The sequence below is a fragment of the Xenopus tropicalis genome, chromosome 9, assembly GCF_000004195.4.
Source record: "Xenopus tropicalis strain Nigerian chromosome 9, UCB_Xtro_10.0, whole genome shotgun sequence".
Lineage (NCBI taxonomy): Eukaryota > Metazoa > Chordata > Amphibia > Anura > Pipidae > Xenopus > Xenopus tropicalis.
Window position 1 is genome coordinate 8000954 of NC_030685.2, and position 12204 is coordinate 8013157.

At 42.2% G+C, this 12204-nt stretch overlaps 1 protein-coding gene across 1 annotated transcript in view; it reads left to right on the forward strand.

The window, feature by feature from the left end:
- The first annotated feature begins 6130 nt into the window (after nt 1-6130).
- Nucleotides 6131-12204, forward strand: part of LOC101734682 (protein FAM135A-like) — a 42040-nt gene continuing 35966 nt past the window's right edge. The window contains exons 1-2 of the mRNA XM_031893381.1: nt 6131-6221; nt 11480-11559. Of these exons, the coding sequence (XP_031749241.1) occupies nt 6145-6221; nt 11480-11559 (157 nt within the window). The 5' untranslated portion in view covers nt 6131-6144. The remainder of the gene's footprint in view (nt 6222-11479; nt 11560-12204) is intronic.

Consider the following 12204-nt stretch of genomic DNA (forward strand, 5'->3'; position numbering starts at 1 on the left):
ACTACGAATTTATGTAGGGTAGCTGATCCCCCCCCCCCCCAGCTGTCATTATTCCTAATCCAGCCATTAATGGGATGCCCGGCAGAGAGGGATAGAATGGCAAGCCTAGAGGCCCTGCAAGGCTATAGGGATAACCCACCTGTACTGCTGGGACAGGGAATAACCAACGCTCTTCTCTTGCCTTCCTCTATTCTCTCTCTCTCTCTCCCTTTTATCTTTGTGCTTTTTAATTAAATTGTCATAAGAACATAATTAACACCAGGATACAGTCAAATGACCGGGTTTCTCAGAACCAGGCGCTGTCACGCACCCAAGGACAGTCAGTACCAGGGGCGTCACTGCTGGGCACCCACTAAAACAAATGTACTCCGGCACCATCACACCCTGATATATATATATATATGTAACACCAGATGCCAACTGGCTCCATGCCCTTAGGGAGAAAATGATCCAGTTGGGCAAGACTAAGGTTCTGGAACACTTCTTACCAAATGGTAACTTCATTGGAATCTTGGAAAAACTTTATTGGGCAATATTGCTTTAAGATTACAGCCCTGATGTTGCTGGACTACAGCTCCCAGCATGCCTCACCCTTCATTATATGTTACATTATTCTGGGATTTGTAGTCCAGCAACAGCTGAGTAACAATTGGTTGAGCCGCGCTGTGCAGCAGGGTTTAGTTTAGGGGTAATTCCCCTTTGAGTTCACTTTTAGTATCATGTAGAAAGTAATATTCTGAGACAGTTTGCAATTGGTCTTCACTTTTTATTATTGCTAGTTATTGAATTATTTTGCTTTTAGTTCCGCAGCTGTCCCGTTTGAAATTTCAGCAGTTATCTGGTTGTCCAACATCAAATGGTACTGACCCCCCAACATCAAATGGTACTGACCCCCCAACATCAAATGGTACTGTCCCCCCCCAACATTAAATAGAATAAAAATAATGTCCAACATCAAATGGTACTGACCCCCCAACATCAAATGATACTGACCCCCCCAACAGTAAAAAGAATAAAAATAATGTCCAACATCAAATGGTACTGACCCCCCAACATCAAATGGTACTGACCCCCCAACATCAAATGGTACTGACCCCCCAACATTAAATAGAATAAAAATAATGTCCAACATCAAATGGTACTGACCCCCCAACATCAAATGATACTGACCCCCCCAACAGTAAAAAGAATAAAAATAATGTCCAACATCAAATGGTACTGACCCCCCAACATCAAATGGTACTGACCCCCAACATCAAATGGTACTGACCCCCCAACATCAAATGGTACTGACCCCCCAACATCAAATGATACTGACCCCCCCAACAGTAAAAAGAATAAAAATTATGTCCAACATCAAATGGTACTGACCCCCCAACATCAAATGGTACTGTCCCCCCAACATTAAATAGAATAAAAATAATGTCCAACATCAAATGGTACTGACCCCCCAACATCAAATGGTACTGACCCCCCAACAGTAAAAAGAATAAAAATTATGTCCAACATCAAATGGTACTGACCCCCCAACATCAAATGGTACTGTCCCCCCCAACATTAAATAGAATAAAAATAATGTCCAACATCAAATGATACTGACCCCCCAACATCAAATGATACTGACCCCCCAACAGTAAAAAGAATAAAAATTATGTCCAACATCAAATGTTACTGACCCCCCAACATCAAATGATACTGACCCCCCAACAGTAAAAAGAATAAAAATTATGTCCAACATCAAATGGTACTGACACCCCAACATCAAATGGTACTGACCCCCAACATCAAATGGTACTGACCCCCCAACATCAAATGATACTGACCCCCCCAACAGTAAAAAGAATAAAAATTATGTCCAACATCAAATGGTACTGACCCCCAACATCAAATGGTACTGACCCCCAACATCAAATGATACTGACCCCCCCAACAGTAAAAAGAATAAAAATAATGTCCAACATCAAATGGTACTGACCCCCCAACATTAAATGGTACTGACCCCCCAACATCAAATGGTACTGATCCCCAACATTGTATGGTACTGACCCCCAACATTATATGGTACTGACCCCCCAACATTAAATGGTACTGACCCCCCAACATCAAATGGTACTGACCCCCAACATTATATGGTACTTGACCCCCCAACAGTAAATAGAATAAAAATAATGTCCAACATCAAATGGTACTGACCCCCAACATCAAATGGTACTGACCCCCAACATCAAATGATACTGACCCCCCCAACATCAAATGATACTGACCCCCCAACATCAAATGGTACTGACCCCCCAACATCAAATGATACTGACCCCCCCAACAGTAAAAAGAATAAAAATAATGTCCAACATCAAATGGTACTGACCCCCAACATCAAATGGTACTGACCCCCAACATTATATGGTACTGACCCCCAACATCAAATGGTACTGACCCCCAACATTATATGGTACTGACCCCCAACATAATATGGTACTGACCCCCCAACAGTAAATAGAATAAAAATAATGTCCAACATCAAATGGTACTGACCCCCAACATTAAATGGTACTGACCCCCCAACATCAAATGATACTGACCCCCAACATTATATGGTACTGACCCCCCAACAGTAAATAGAATAAAAATAATGTCCAACATCAAATTTTACTGACCCCCCAACATCAAATGGTACTGACCCCCCAACATTAAATGGTACTGACCCCCCAACATTAAATGGTACTGACCCCCTAACATTAAATGGTACTGACCCCCCAACATTATATGGTACTGACCCCCCAACATTAAATGGTACTGACCCCCAACATTAAATGGTACTGACCCCCCAACAGTAAATAGAATAAAAATAATGTCCAACATCAAATGTTACTGACCCCCCAACACCAAATGGTACTGACCCCCCAACATTAAATGGTACTGACCCCCAACATTAAATGGTACTGACCCCCCAACATCAAATGGTACTGACCCCCTAAAAGTAAATAGAATAAAAATAATGTCCAACATCAAATGTTACTGACCCCCCAACATCAAATGGTACTGTCCCCCCAACATCAAATGGTACTGACCCCCCAACATTAAATTGTACTGACCCCCCAACATTAAATGGTACCGACCCCCCAACTTCAAATGGTACTGACCCCCCAACATCAAATGGTACTGACCCCCCAACAGTAAAAAGAATAAAAATTATGTCCAACATCAAATGGTACTGACACCCCAACATCAAATGGTACTGACCCCCAACATCAAATGGTACTGACCCCCCAACATCAAATGATACTGACCCCCCCAACAGTAAAAAGAATAAAAATTATGTCCAACATCAAATGGTACTGACCCCCAACATCAAATGGTACTGACCCCCAACATTAAATGATACTGACCCCCCAACATCAAATGGTACTGACCCCCAACATCAAATGATACTGACCCCCCCAACAGTAAAAAGAATAAAAATAATGTCCAACATCAAATGGTACTGACCCCCCAACATTAAATGGTACTGACCCCCCAACATCAAATGGTACTGATCCCCAACATTGTATGGTACTGACCCCCAACATTATATGGTACTGACCCCCCAACATTAAATGGTACTGACCCCCCAACATCAAATGGTACTGACCCCCAACATTATATGGTACTTGACCCCCCAACAGTAAATAGAATAAAAATAATGTCCAACATCAAATGGTACTGACCCCCAACATCAAATGGTACTGACCCCCAACATCAAATGATACTGACCCCCCCAACATCAAATGATACTGACCCCCCAACATCAAATGGTACTGACCCCCCAACATCAAATGATACTGACCCCCCCAACAGTAAAAAGAATAAAAATAATGTCCAACATCAAATGGTACTGACCCCCCAACATCAAATGGTACTGACCCCCAACATTATATGGTACTGACCCCCCAACATCAAATGGTACTGACCCCCAACATTATATGGTACTGACCCCCAACATAATATGGTACTGACCCCCCAACAGTAAATAGAATAAAAATAATGTCCAACATCAAATGGTACTGACCCCCAACATTAAATGGTACTGACCCCCCAACATCAAATGATACTGACCCCCAACATTATATGGTACTGACCCCCCAACAGTAAATAGAATAAAAATAATGTCCAACATCAAATTTTACTGACCCCCCAACATCAAATGGTACTGACCCCCCAACATTAAATGGTACTGACCCCCCAACATTAAATGGTACTGACCCCCCAACACCAAATGGTACTGACCCCCTAACATTAAATGGTACTGACCCCCCAACATTATATGGTACTGACCCCCCAACATTAAATGGTACTGACCCCCAACATTAAATGGTACTGACCCCCCAACAGTAAATAGAATAAAAATAATGTCCAACATCAAATGTTACTGACCCCCCAACACCAAATGGTACTGACCCCCCAACATTAAATGGTACTGACCCCCCAACATTAAATGGTACTGACCCCCCAACATCAAATGGTACTGACCCCCTAAAAGTAAATAGAATAAAAATAATGTCCAACATCAAATGTTACTGACCCCCCAACATCAAATGGTACTGACCCCCCAACATCAAATGGTACTGACCCCCTAAAAGTAAATAGAATAAAAATAATGTCCAACATCAAATGTTACTGACCCCCCAACATCAAATGGTACTGACCCCCCAACATCAAATGGTACTGTCCCCCCAACATCAAATGGTACTGACCCCCCAACATTAAATTGTACTGACCCCCCAACATTAAATGGTACCGACCCCCCAACTTCAAATGGTACTGACCCCCCAACATCAAATGGTACTGACCTCCCAACTTCAAATGGTAATGACCCCCCAACATCAAATGATACTGACCCCCCAACATTAAATGGTACTGACCCCCCAACAGTAAAAAGAATAAAAATTATGTCCAACATCAAATGGTACTGACCCCCCAACATTAAATGGTACTGACCCCCCAACATCAAATGGTACTGACCCCCCAACATCAAATGATACTGACCCCCCAACATTAAATGGTACTGACCCCCCAACAGTAAAAAGAATAAAAATTATGTCCAACATCAAATGGTACTGACCCCCCAACATCAAATGATACTGACCCCCCAACATCAAATGGTACTGACCCCCAACCTTATATGGTACTGACCCCCCAACAGTAAATAGAATAAAAATAATGTCCAACATCAAATGGTACTGACCCCCCAACATCAAATGGTACTGACCCCCCAACATCAAATGGTACTGACCCCCAACATTAAATGATACTGACCCCCCAACATCAAATGGTACTGACCCCCAACATCAAATGGTACTGACCCCCCAACATCAAATGGTACTGACCCCCCAACTTCAAATGGTACTGACCCCCAAACATCAAATGGTACTGACCCGCCAACATCAAATGGTACTGACCCCCAACATTAAATGGTACCAACCCCCCAACTTCAAATGGTACTGACCCCCCAACATCAAATGGTACTGACCCCCCAACATCAAATGGTACTGACCCCCCTAACATTAACAGACACACACAGGAGTTGTAGCTTCACAGCGTGGTGCATCAACTCCTCTGCGCTCTCTCTATCTTTCTCTCTCTCTTTCTCTCTTTCTTTTTTTTATTTAACGAGGTAAGAAAATACTATATACTAAATACGATATTATTATTATATTTTCAAATCTTTAAGACAACCAGGGTAGGGGTACAGGGGGGTGGTTGCACTGTAACAGAACATTGAAATAGTCCCAATATTCGCCATTTTCTTTTGGCCGCCCGGTGCATTTTTTTTTTTAGTAATGAGCGAATCTGCCCCCATAACTTTTTTTGATTTCACATTTTGCATAAAAAAAAACAAAAAAACACGACGCACAACAAAGGTGGCATTAGATATGTGCAATGGGGAATTTGTCTGCCAATATGGAAAATGGCGGCTTTGCCCATATCTTCCCCATAAGCCAATACACGGGGCCCCCCGGCTGCTGCCCAATAGTTTCCCTTAGGCTGCTCCCCTGATGATTAAAGAGCGTTTTTTTCAGATTGTTATGAGAATGACCAGTTGTCCGTGTTTTTATATTTTCCATTCACTTTCCCATTTGTTTTGCAGTTATTTCATCTAAAACAACAATGAAGAAAGTTCAAGCTACGCTAGAATTTTCTTTACATTTCAACCAATTCCAAGGTCTGCTTCCGCTGAAAACTGGGTAAGTCTGTCTATGATCTGTATATAGAATAGAATAGGGTCCCTTGTACGGGTTCAGGGTCGGACTGGGCCACCGGGGCACCTGGGAAAAACCCAGAGGGCCCCAGCGGCCCAGACCCCATCTCTTTTGGTGCTCCCCTGGCACATTTCACTTACAGACGCAGGGGAGGACGTTGGTTGGGGTCCCCTGTGTGGGTTAGGGGGAGCAGCGGGGCCCCCCCATTGGGGGTACCTTGGGGGGTGCGGGGCCCCTGGGGCGTTAGCCCCAGTGGACCCTGCCAGGGGTGCTGCAACCATGAGACAAATTGGGCTCTCTGCAGTAGTGATGTGCCCCCCCTGGACCCCCCCAGATCGTGGGGTCCCCTGCGGTGGGTTAGGGGGGTCAGTACCATTTGATGCTGGACATTATTTTTATTCTATTTAATGTTGGGGGGTCAGTACCATTTGATGTTGGGGGGTCAGTACCATTTGATGTTGGTGGGTCAGTACCATTTAATGTTGGGGGTCAGTACCATTTGATGTTGGACATTATTTTTATTCTATTTAATGTTGGGGGGTCAGTACCATTTGATGTTGGACATTATTTTTATTCTATTTAATGTTGGGGGGTCAGTACCATTTGATGTTGGGGGGTCAGTATCATTTGATGTTGGGGGGTCAGTACCATTTGATGTTGGGGGTCAGTACCATTTAATGTTGGGGGGTCGGTACCATTTGATGTTGGACATTATTTTTATTCTATTTAATGTTGGGGGTCAGTACCATTTGATGTTGGACATTATTTTTATTCTATTTAATGTTGGGGGGTCAGTACCATTTAATGTTGGGGGGTCAGTACCATTTGATGTTGGACATTATTTTTATTCTATTTAATGTTGGGGGGTCGGTACCATTTGATGTTGGGGGGTCAGTACCATTTAATGTTGGGGGGTCAGTACCATTTGATGTTGGACATTATTTTTATTCTATTTAATGTTGGGGGGTCAGTACCATTTGATGTTGGGGGGTCAGTACCATTTGTTGTTGGGGGGTCAGTACCATTTGATGTTGGGGGGTCAGTACCATTTGATGTTGGGGGGTCAGTACCATTTGAAGTTGGGGGGGTCAGTACCATTTAATGTTGGAGGTCAGTACCATTTGATGTTGGACATTATTTTTATTCTATTTAATGTTGGGGGGTCAGTACCATTTGATGTTGGACATTATTTTTATTCTATTTAATGTTGGGGGGTCAGTACCATTTGTTGTTGGACATTATTTTTATTCTATTTAATGTTGGGGGGTCAGTACCATTTGATGTTGGACATTATTTTTATTCTATTTAATGTTGGGGGGTCAGTACCATTTGATGTTGGACATTATTTTTATTCTATTTAATGTTGGGGGGTCAGTACCATTTGTTGTTGGACATTATTTTTATTCTATTTAATGTTGGGGGGTCAGTACCATTTAATGTTGGGGGGGACAGTATCATTTGATGTTGGGGGGTCAGTACCATTTGATGTTGGACATTATTTTTATTCTATTTAATGTTGGGGGGTCAGTACCATTTAATGTTGGGGGGTCAGTACCATTTAATGTTGGGGGGTCAGTACCATTTAATGTTGGGGGTCAGTACCATTTGTTGTTGGACATTATTTTTATTCTATTTAATGTCGGGGGTCAGTACCATATAATGTTGGGGGTCAATATCATATAATGTTGGGGGGTCAGTACCATATAATGTTGGGGGGTCAGTACCATATAATGTTGGGGGGTCAGTACCATTTGATGTTGGGGGTCAGTACCATTTGTTGTTGGACATTATTTTTATTCTATTTAATGTTGGGGGGGTCAGTACCATATAATGTTGGGGGTCAGTATCATTTGATGTTGGGGGGTCAGTACCATTTGATGTTGGGGGGTCAGTACCATTTGTTGTTGGACATTATTTTTATTCTATTTAATGTTGGGGGGGTCAGTACCATATAATGTTGGGGTCAGTATCATTTGATGTTGGGGGGTCAGTACCATTTGATGTTGGGGGGTCAGTACCATTTAATGTTGGGGGGTCAGTACCATTTAATGTTGGGGGGTCAGTACCATTTGTTGTTGGTCATTATTTTTATTCTATTTAATGTTAGGGGGTCAGTACCATTTAATGTTGGGGGGTCAGTACCATTTAATGTTGGGGGGTCAGTACCATTTAATGTTTGGGGGTCAGTACCATTTGATGTTGGACATTATTTTTATTCTTTTTACTGTTGGGGGGTCAGTACCATTTGGTGTTGGGGGGTCAGTATCATTTGATGTTGGGGGGTCAGTACCATTTGTTGTTGGACATTATTTTTATTCTATTTAATGTTGGGGGGTCAGTACCATTTAATGTTGGGGGGTCAGTACCATTTGAAGTTGGGAGGTCAGTACCATTTGATGTTGGGGGGTCAGTACCATTTGATGTTGGGGGGTCAGTACCATTTAATGTTGGGGGTCAGTACCATTTGATGTTGAACATTATTTTTATTCTTTTTACTGTTGGGGGGTCAGTACCATTTGATGTTGAACATTATTTTTATTCTTTTTACTGTTGGGGGGTCAGTACCATTTGATGTTGGGGGGTCAGTACCATTTAATGTTGGGGGGTCGGTACCATTTGATGTTGGACATTATTTTTATTCTATTTAATGTTGGGGGGTCAGTACCATTTGATGTTGGACATTATTTTTATTCTATTTAATGTTGGGGGGTCAGTACCATTTAATGTTGGGGGGACAGTACCATTTAATGTTGGGGGGTCAGTACCATTTGATGTTGGACATTATTTTTATTCTATTTAATGTTGGGGGGTCGGTACCATTTGATGTTGGGGGGTCAGTACCATTTAATGTTGGGGGGTCAGTACCATTTGATGTTGGACATTATTTTTATTCTATTTAATGTTGGGGGGTCAGTACCATTTGATGTTGGGGGGTCAGTACCATTTGTTGTTGGGGGGTCAGTACCATTTGATGTTGGGGGTCAGTACCATTTGATGTTGGGGGGTCAGTACCATTTGAAGTTGGGGGGGTCAGTACCATTTAATGTTGGAGGTCAGTACCATTTGATGTTGGACATTATTTTTATTCTATTTAATGTTGGGGGGTCAGTACCATTTGTTGTTGGACATTATTTTTATTCTATTTAATGTTGGGGGGTCAGTACCATTTGATGTTGGGGGGTCAGTACCATTTGATGTTGGACATTATTTTTATTCTATTTAATGTTGGGGGGTCAGTACCATTTGATGTTGGACATTATTTTTATTCTATTTAATGTTGGGGGGTCAGTACCATTTGTTGTTGGACATTATTTTTATTCTATTTAATGTTGGGGGGTCAGTACCATTTAATGTTGGGGGGGACAGTACCATTTGATGTTGGGGGGTCAGTACCATTTGTTGTTGGACATTATTTTTATTCTATTTAATGTTGGGGGGTCAGTACCATTTAATGTTGGGGGGTCAGTACCACTTGATGTTGGGGGGTCAGTACCATTTGATGTTGGGGGTCAGTACCATTTGTTGTTGGTCATTATTTTTATTCTATTTAATGTTAGGGGGTCAGTACCATTTGATGTTGGGGGGTCAGTACCATTTGATGTTGGGGGGGGTCAGTACCATTTGATGTTGGGGGGTCAGTACCATTTGATGTTGGGGGCTCAGTACCATTTGATGTTGGGGGGTCAGTACCATTTGATGTTGAGGGGTCAGTACCATTTGATGTTGGACATTATTTTTATTCTATTTAATGTTAGGGGGTCAGTACCATTTAATGTTGGGGGGTCAGTACCATTTGATGTTGGGGGGGGTCAGTACCATTTGATGTTGGACATTATTTTTATTCTATTTAATGTTAGGGGGTCAGTACCATTTAATGTTGGGGGGTCAGTACCATTTAATGTTGGGGGGTCAGTACCATTTAATGTTGGGGGTCAGTAACATTTGATGTTGGGGGCTCAGTACCATTTAATGTTGGGGGGTCAGTACCATTTGATGTTGGACATTATTTTTATTCCTTTTACTGTTGGGGGGTCAGTACCATTTGAGGTTGGGGGGTCAGTACCATTTGAGGTTGGGGGGTCAGTACCATTTGATGTTGGACATTATTTTTATTCCTTTTACTGTTGGGGGGTCAGTACCATTTGATGTTGGGGGTCAGTACCATTTAATGTTGGGGGGTCAGTACCATTTGATGTTGGACATTATTTTTATTCTTTTTACTGTTGGGGGGTCAGTACCATTTGATGTTGGGGGGTCAATACCATTTAATGTTGGGGGTCAGTACCATTTGATGTTGGACATTGTTTTTATTCTATTTAATGTTAGGGGGTCAGTACCATTTGATGTTGGGGGGTCAGTACCATTTAATGTTAGGGGGTCAGTACCATTTGATGTTGGGGGGTCAGTACCATTTAATGTTGGGGGGTCAGTACCATTTGATGTTGGACATTATTTTTATTCTTTTTACTGTTGGGGGGTCAGTACCATTTAATGTTGGGGGGTCAGTACCATTTAATGTTGGGGGGTCAGTACCATTTAATGTTGGGGGGTCAGTACCATTTAATGTTGGGGGGTCAGTACCATTTGATGTTGGACATTATTTTTATTCTTTTTACTGTTGGGGGGTCAGTACCATTTAATGTTGGGGGGTCAGTACCATTTAATGTTGGGGGGTCAGTACCATTTGATGTTGGACATTAAAAAAAAATTTTTAGTTTTTCCGAAAATAACTCCCATAATTCGTGATCGATTAACGTTTAGTTACTTTCTTTGGCAAATAAAAATTCGGCAGGTTTGCTCTGTCGAGAACCATTGAGTCCTATGAAGGCTTATAATAGCAGAGTCAGTGACAGCCTGTCCTTGGTACATTTTCAAGGGGATATTAATCCCCTCATTGGTTTTTATTTCACACATTTTCAAGGGGAAGATAATCCCATCATTCTTTTCAATTCCACTCAAATTTTTCGAGTTGTAATGATACGTTCGGCTTGAAAAATTCAGAAATTCGAAATTTTCAGACTACCGATAACAGCATTATTGTGACATTTTATAAATACAACAAAGATTGCGTTTTATTCGGATTTATACCATGTTATACGACTTTGAAGGCCAGAAATAAACAAACTTTAGTAAATCAGTCCATAGGGATTTGGCTGAATCCAATGTTTGGAGAGAAAAGAATCATTCGAATGTCAGATTTTAAATGTTGATACTGTAATAATAATGATTTGTTTTGCTTGTAGATATTATAGAATCTGGGCGTCATTCAGCATTCCGAGGAGCATCCCTCACTCGATGGAAGCACGGATTTACCGAACTAGTGGTACGTTGTTACTCATACCTTCATATGGCACCACCAGTTTAACTACTTCTGCATATGGAACGTTCCGGATCAGTGCAATGGGTTCAGCCGCTTCATTATGTTCCGCTTTCCACTCACTGATTCTGGAGTTTCTCTCCAATGCACTTTAATGGGTGTTTTCTTTTTCTGGAACTACACGGGCCGATTGTAGCTGCCGATATCAGGCCCTTAGACAGGTTCGGTAGCTTATCGGCCCGTGTAGGGGCACAAACGGCGGACCTGCCCGACCGATATCTGGCCTGAAATCGGCAGATATCCATCGGGCAGGTTAAAAAATTTAGTCGGATCGAGGACCGCATTGGCTCGTTGATGCGGTCCCCGAACTGACTGTGCCCATTACCGTTGTTATGGGCCAAACGACCAAATTAGCCTAAATTCCCACGATATCTTCCACCCATAGGTGGGGATATTGGGAGAAGATTGCCAAGCGAGCAGATCTTAACGTGTATGGCCACCTTTACACCTTGTTTTTCCATATATTAAGCTGGCCATACACTTGATTGAATTAAAACAGTGGACACAGGCACCATTGGACAGAGGACCAATGAGCCAACGTGGTCCCCGATCCAACGGAGAATCAACTCTGCCCGATCAAGAGACCTTCCC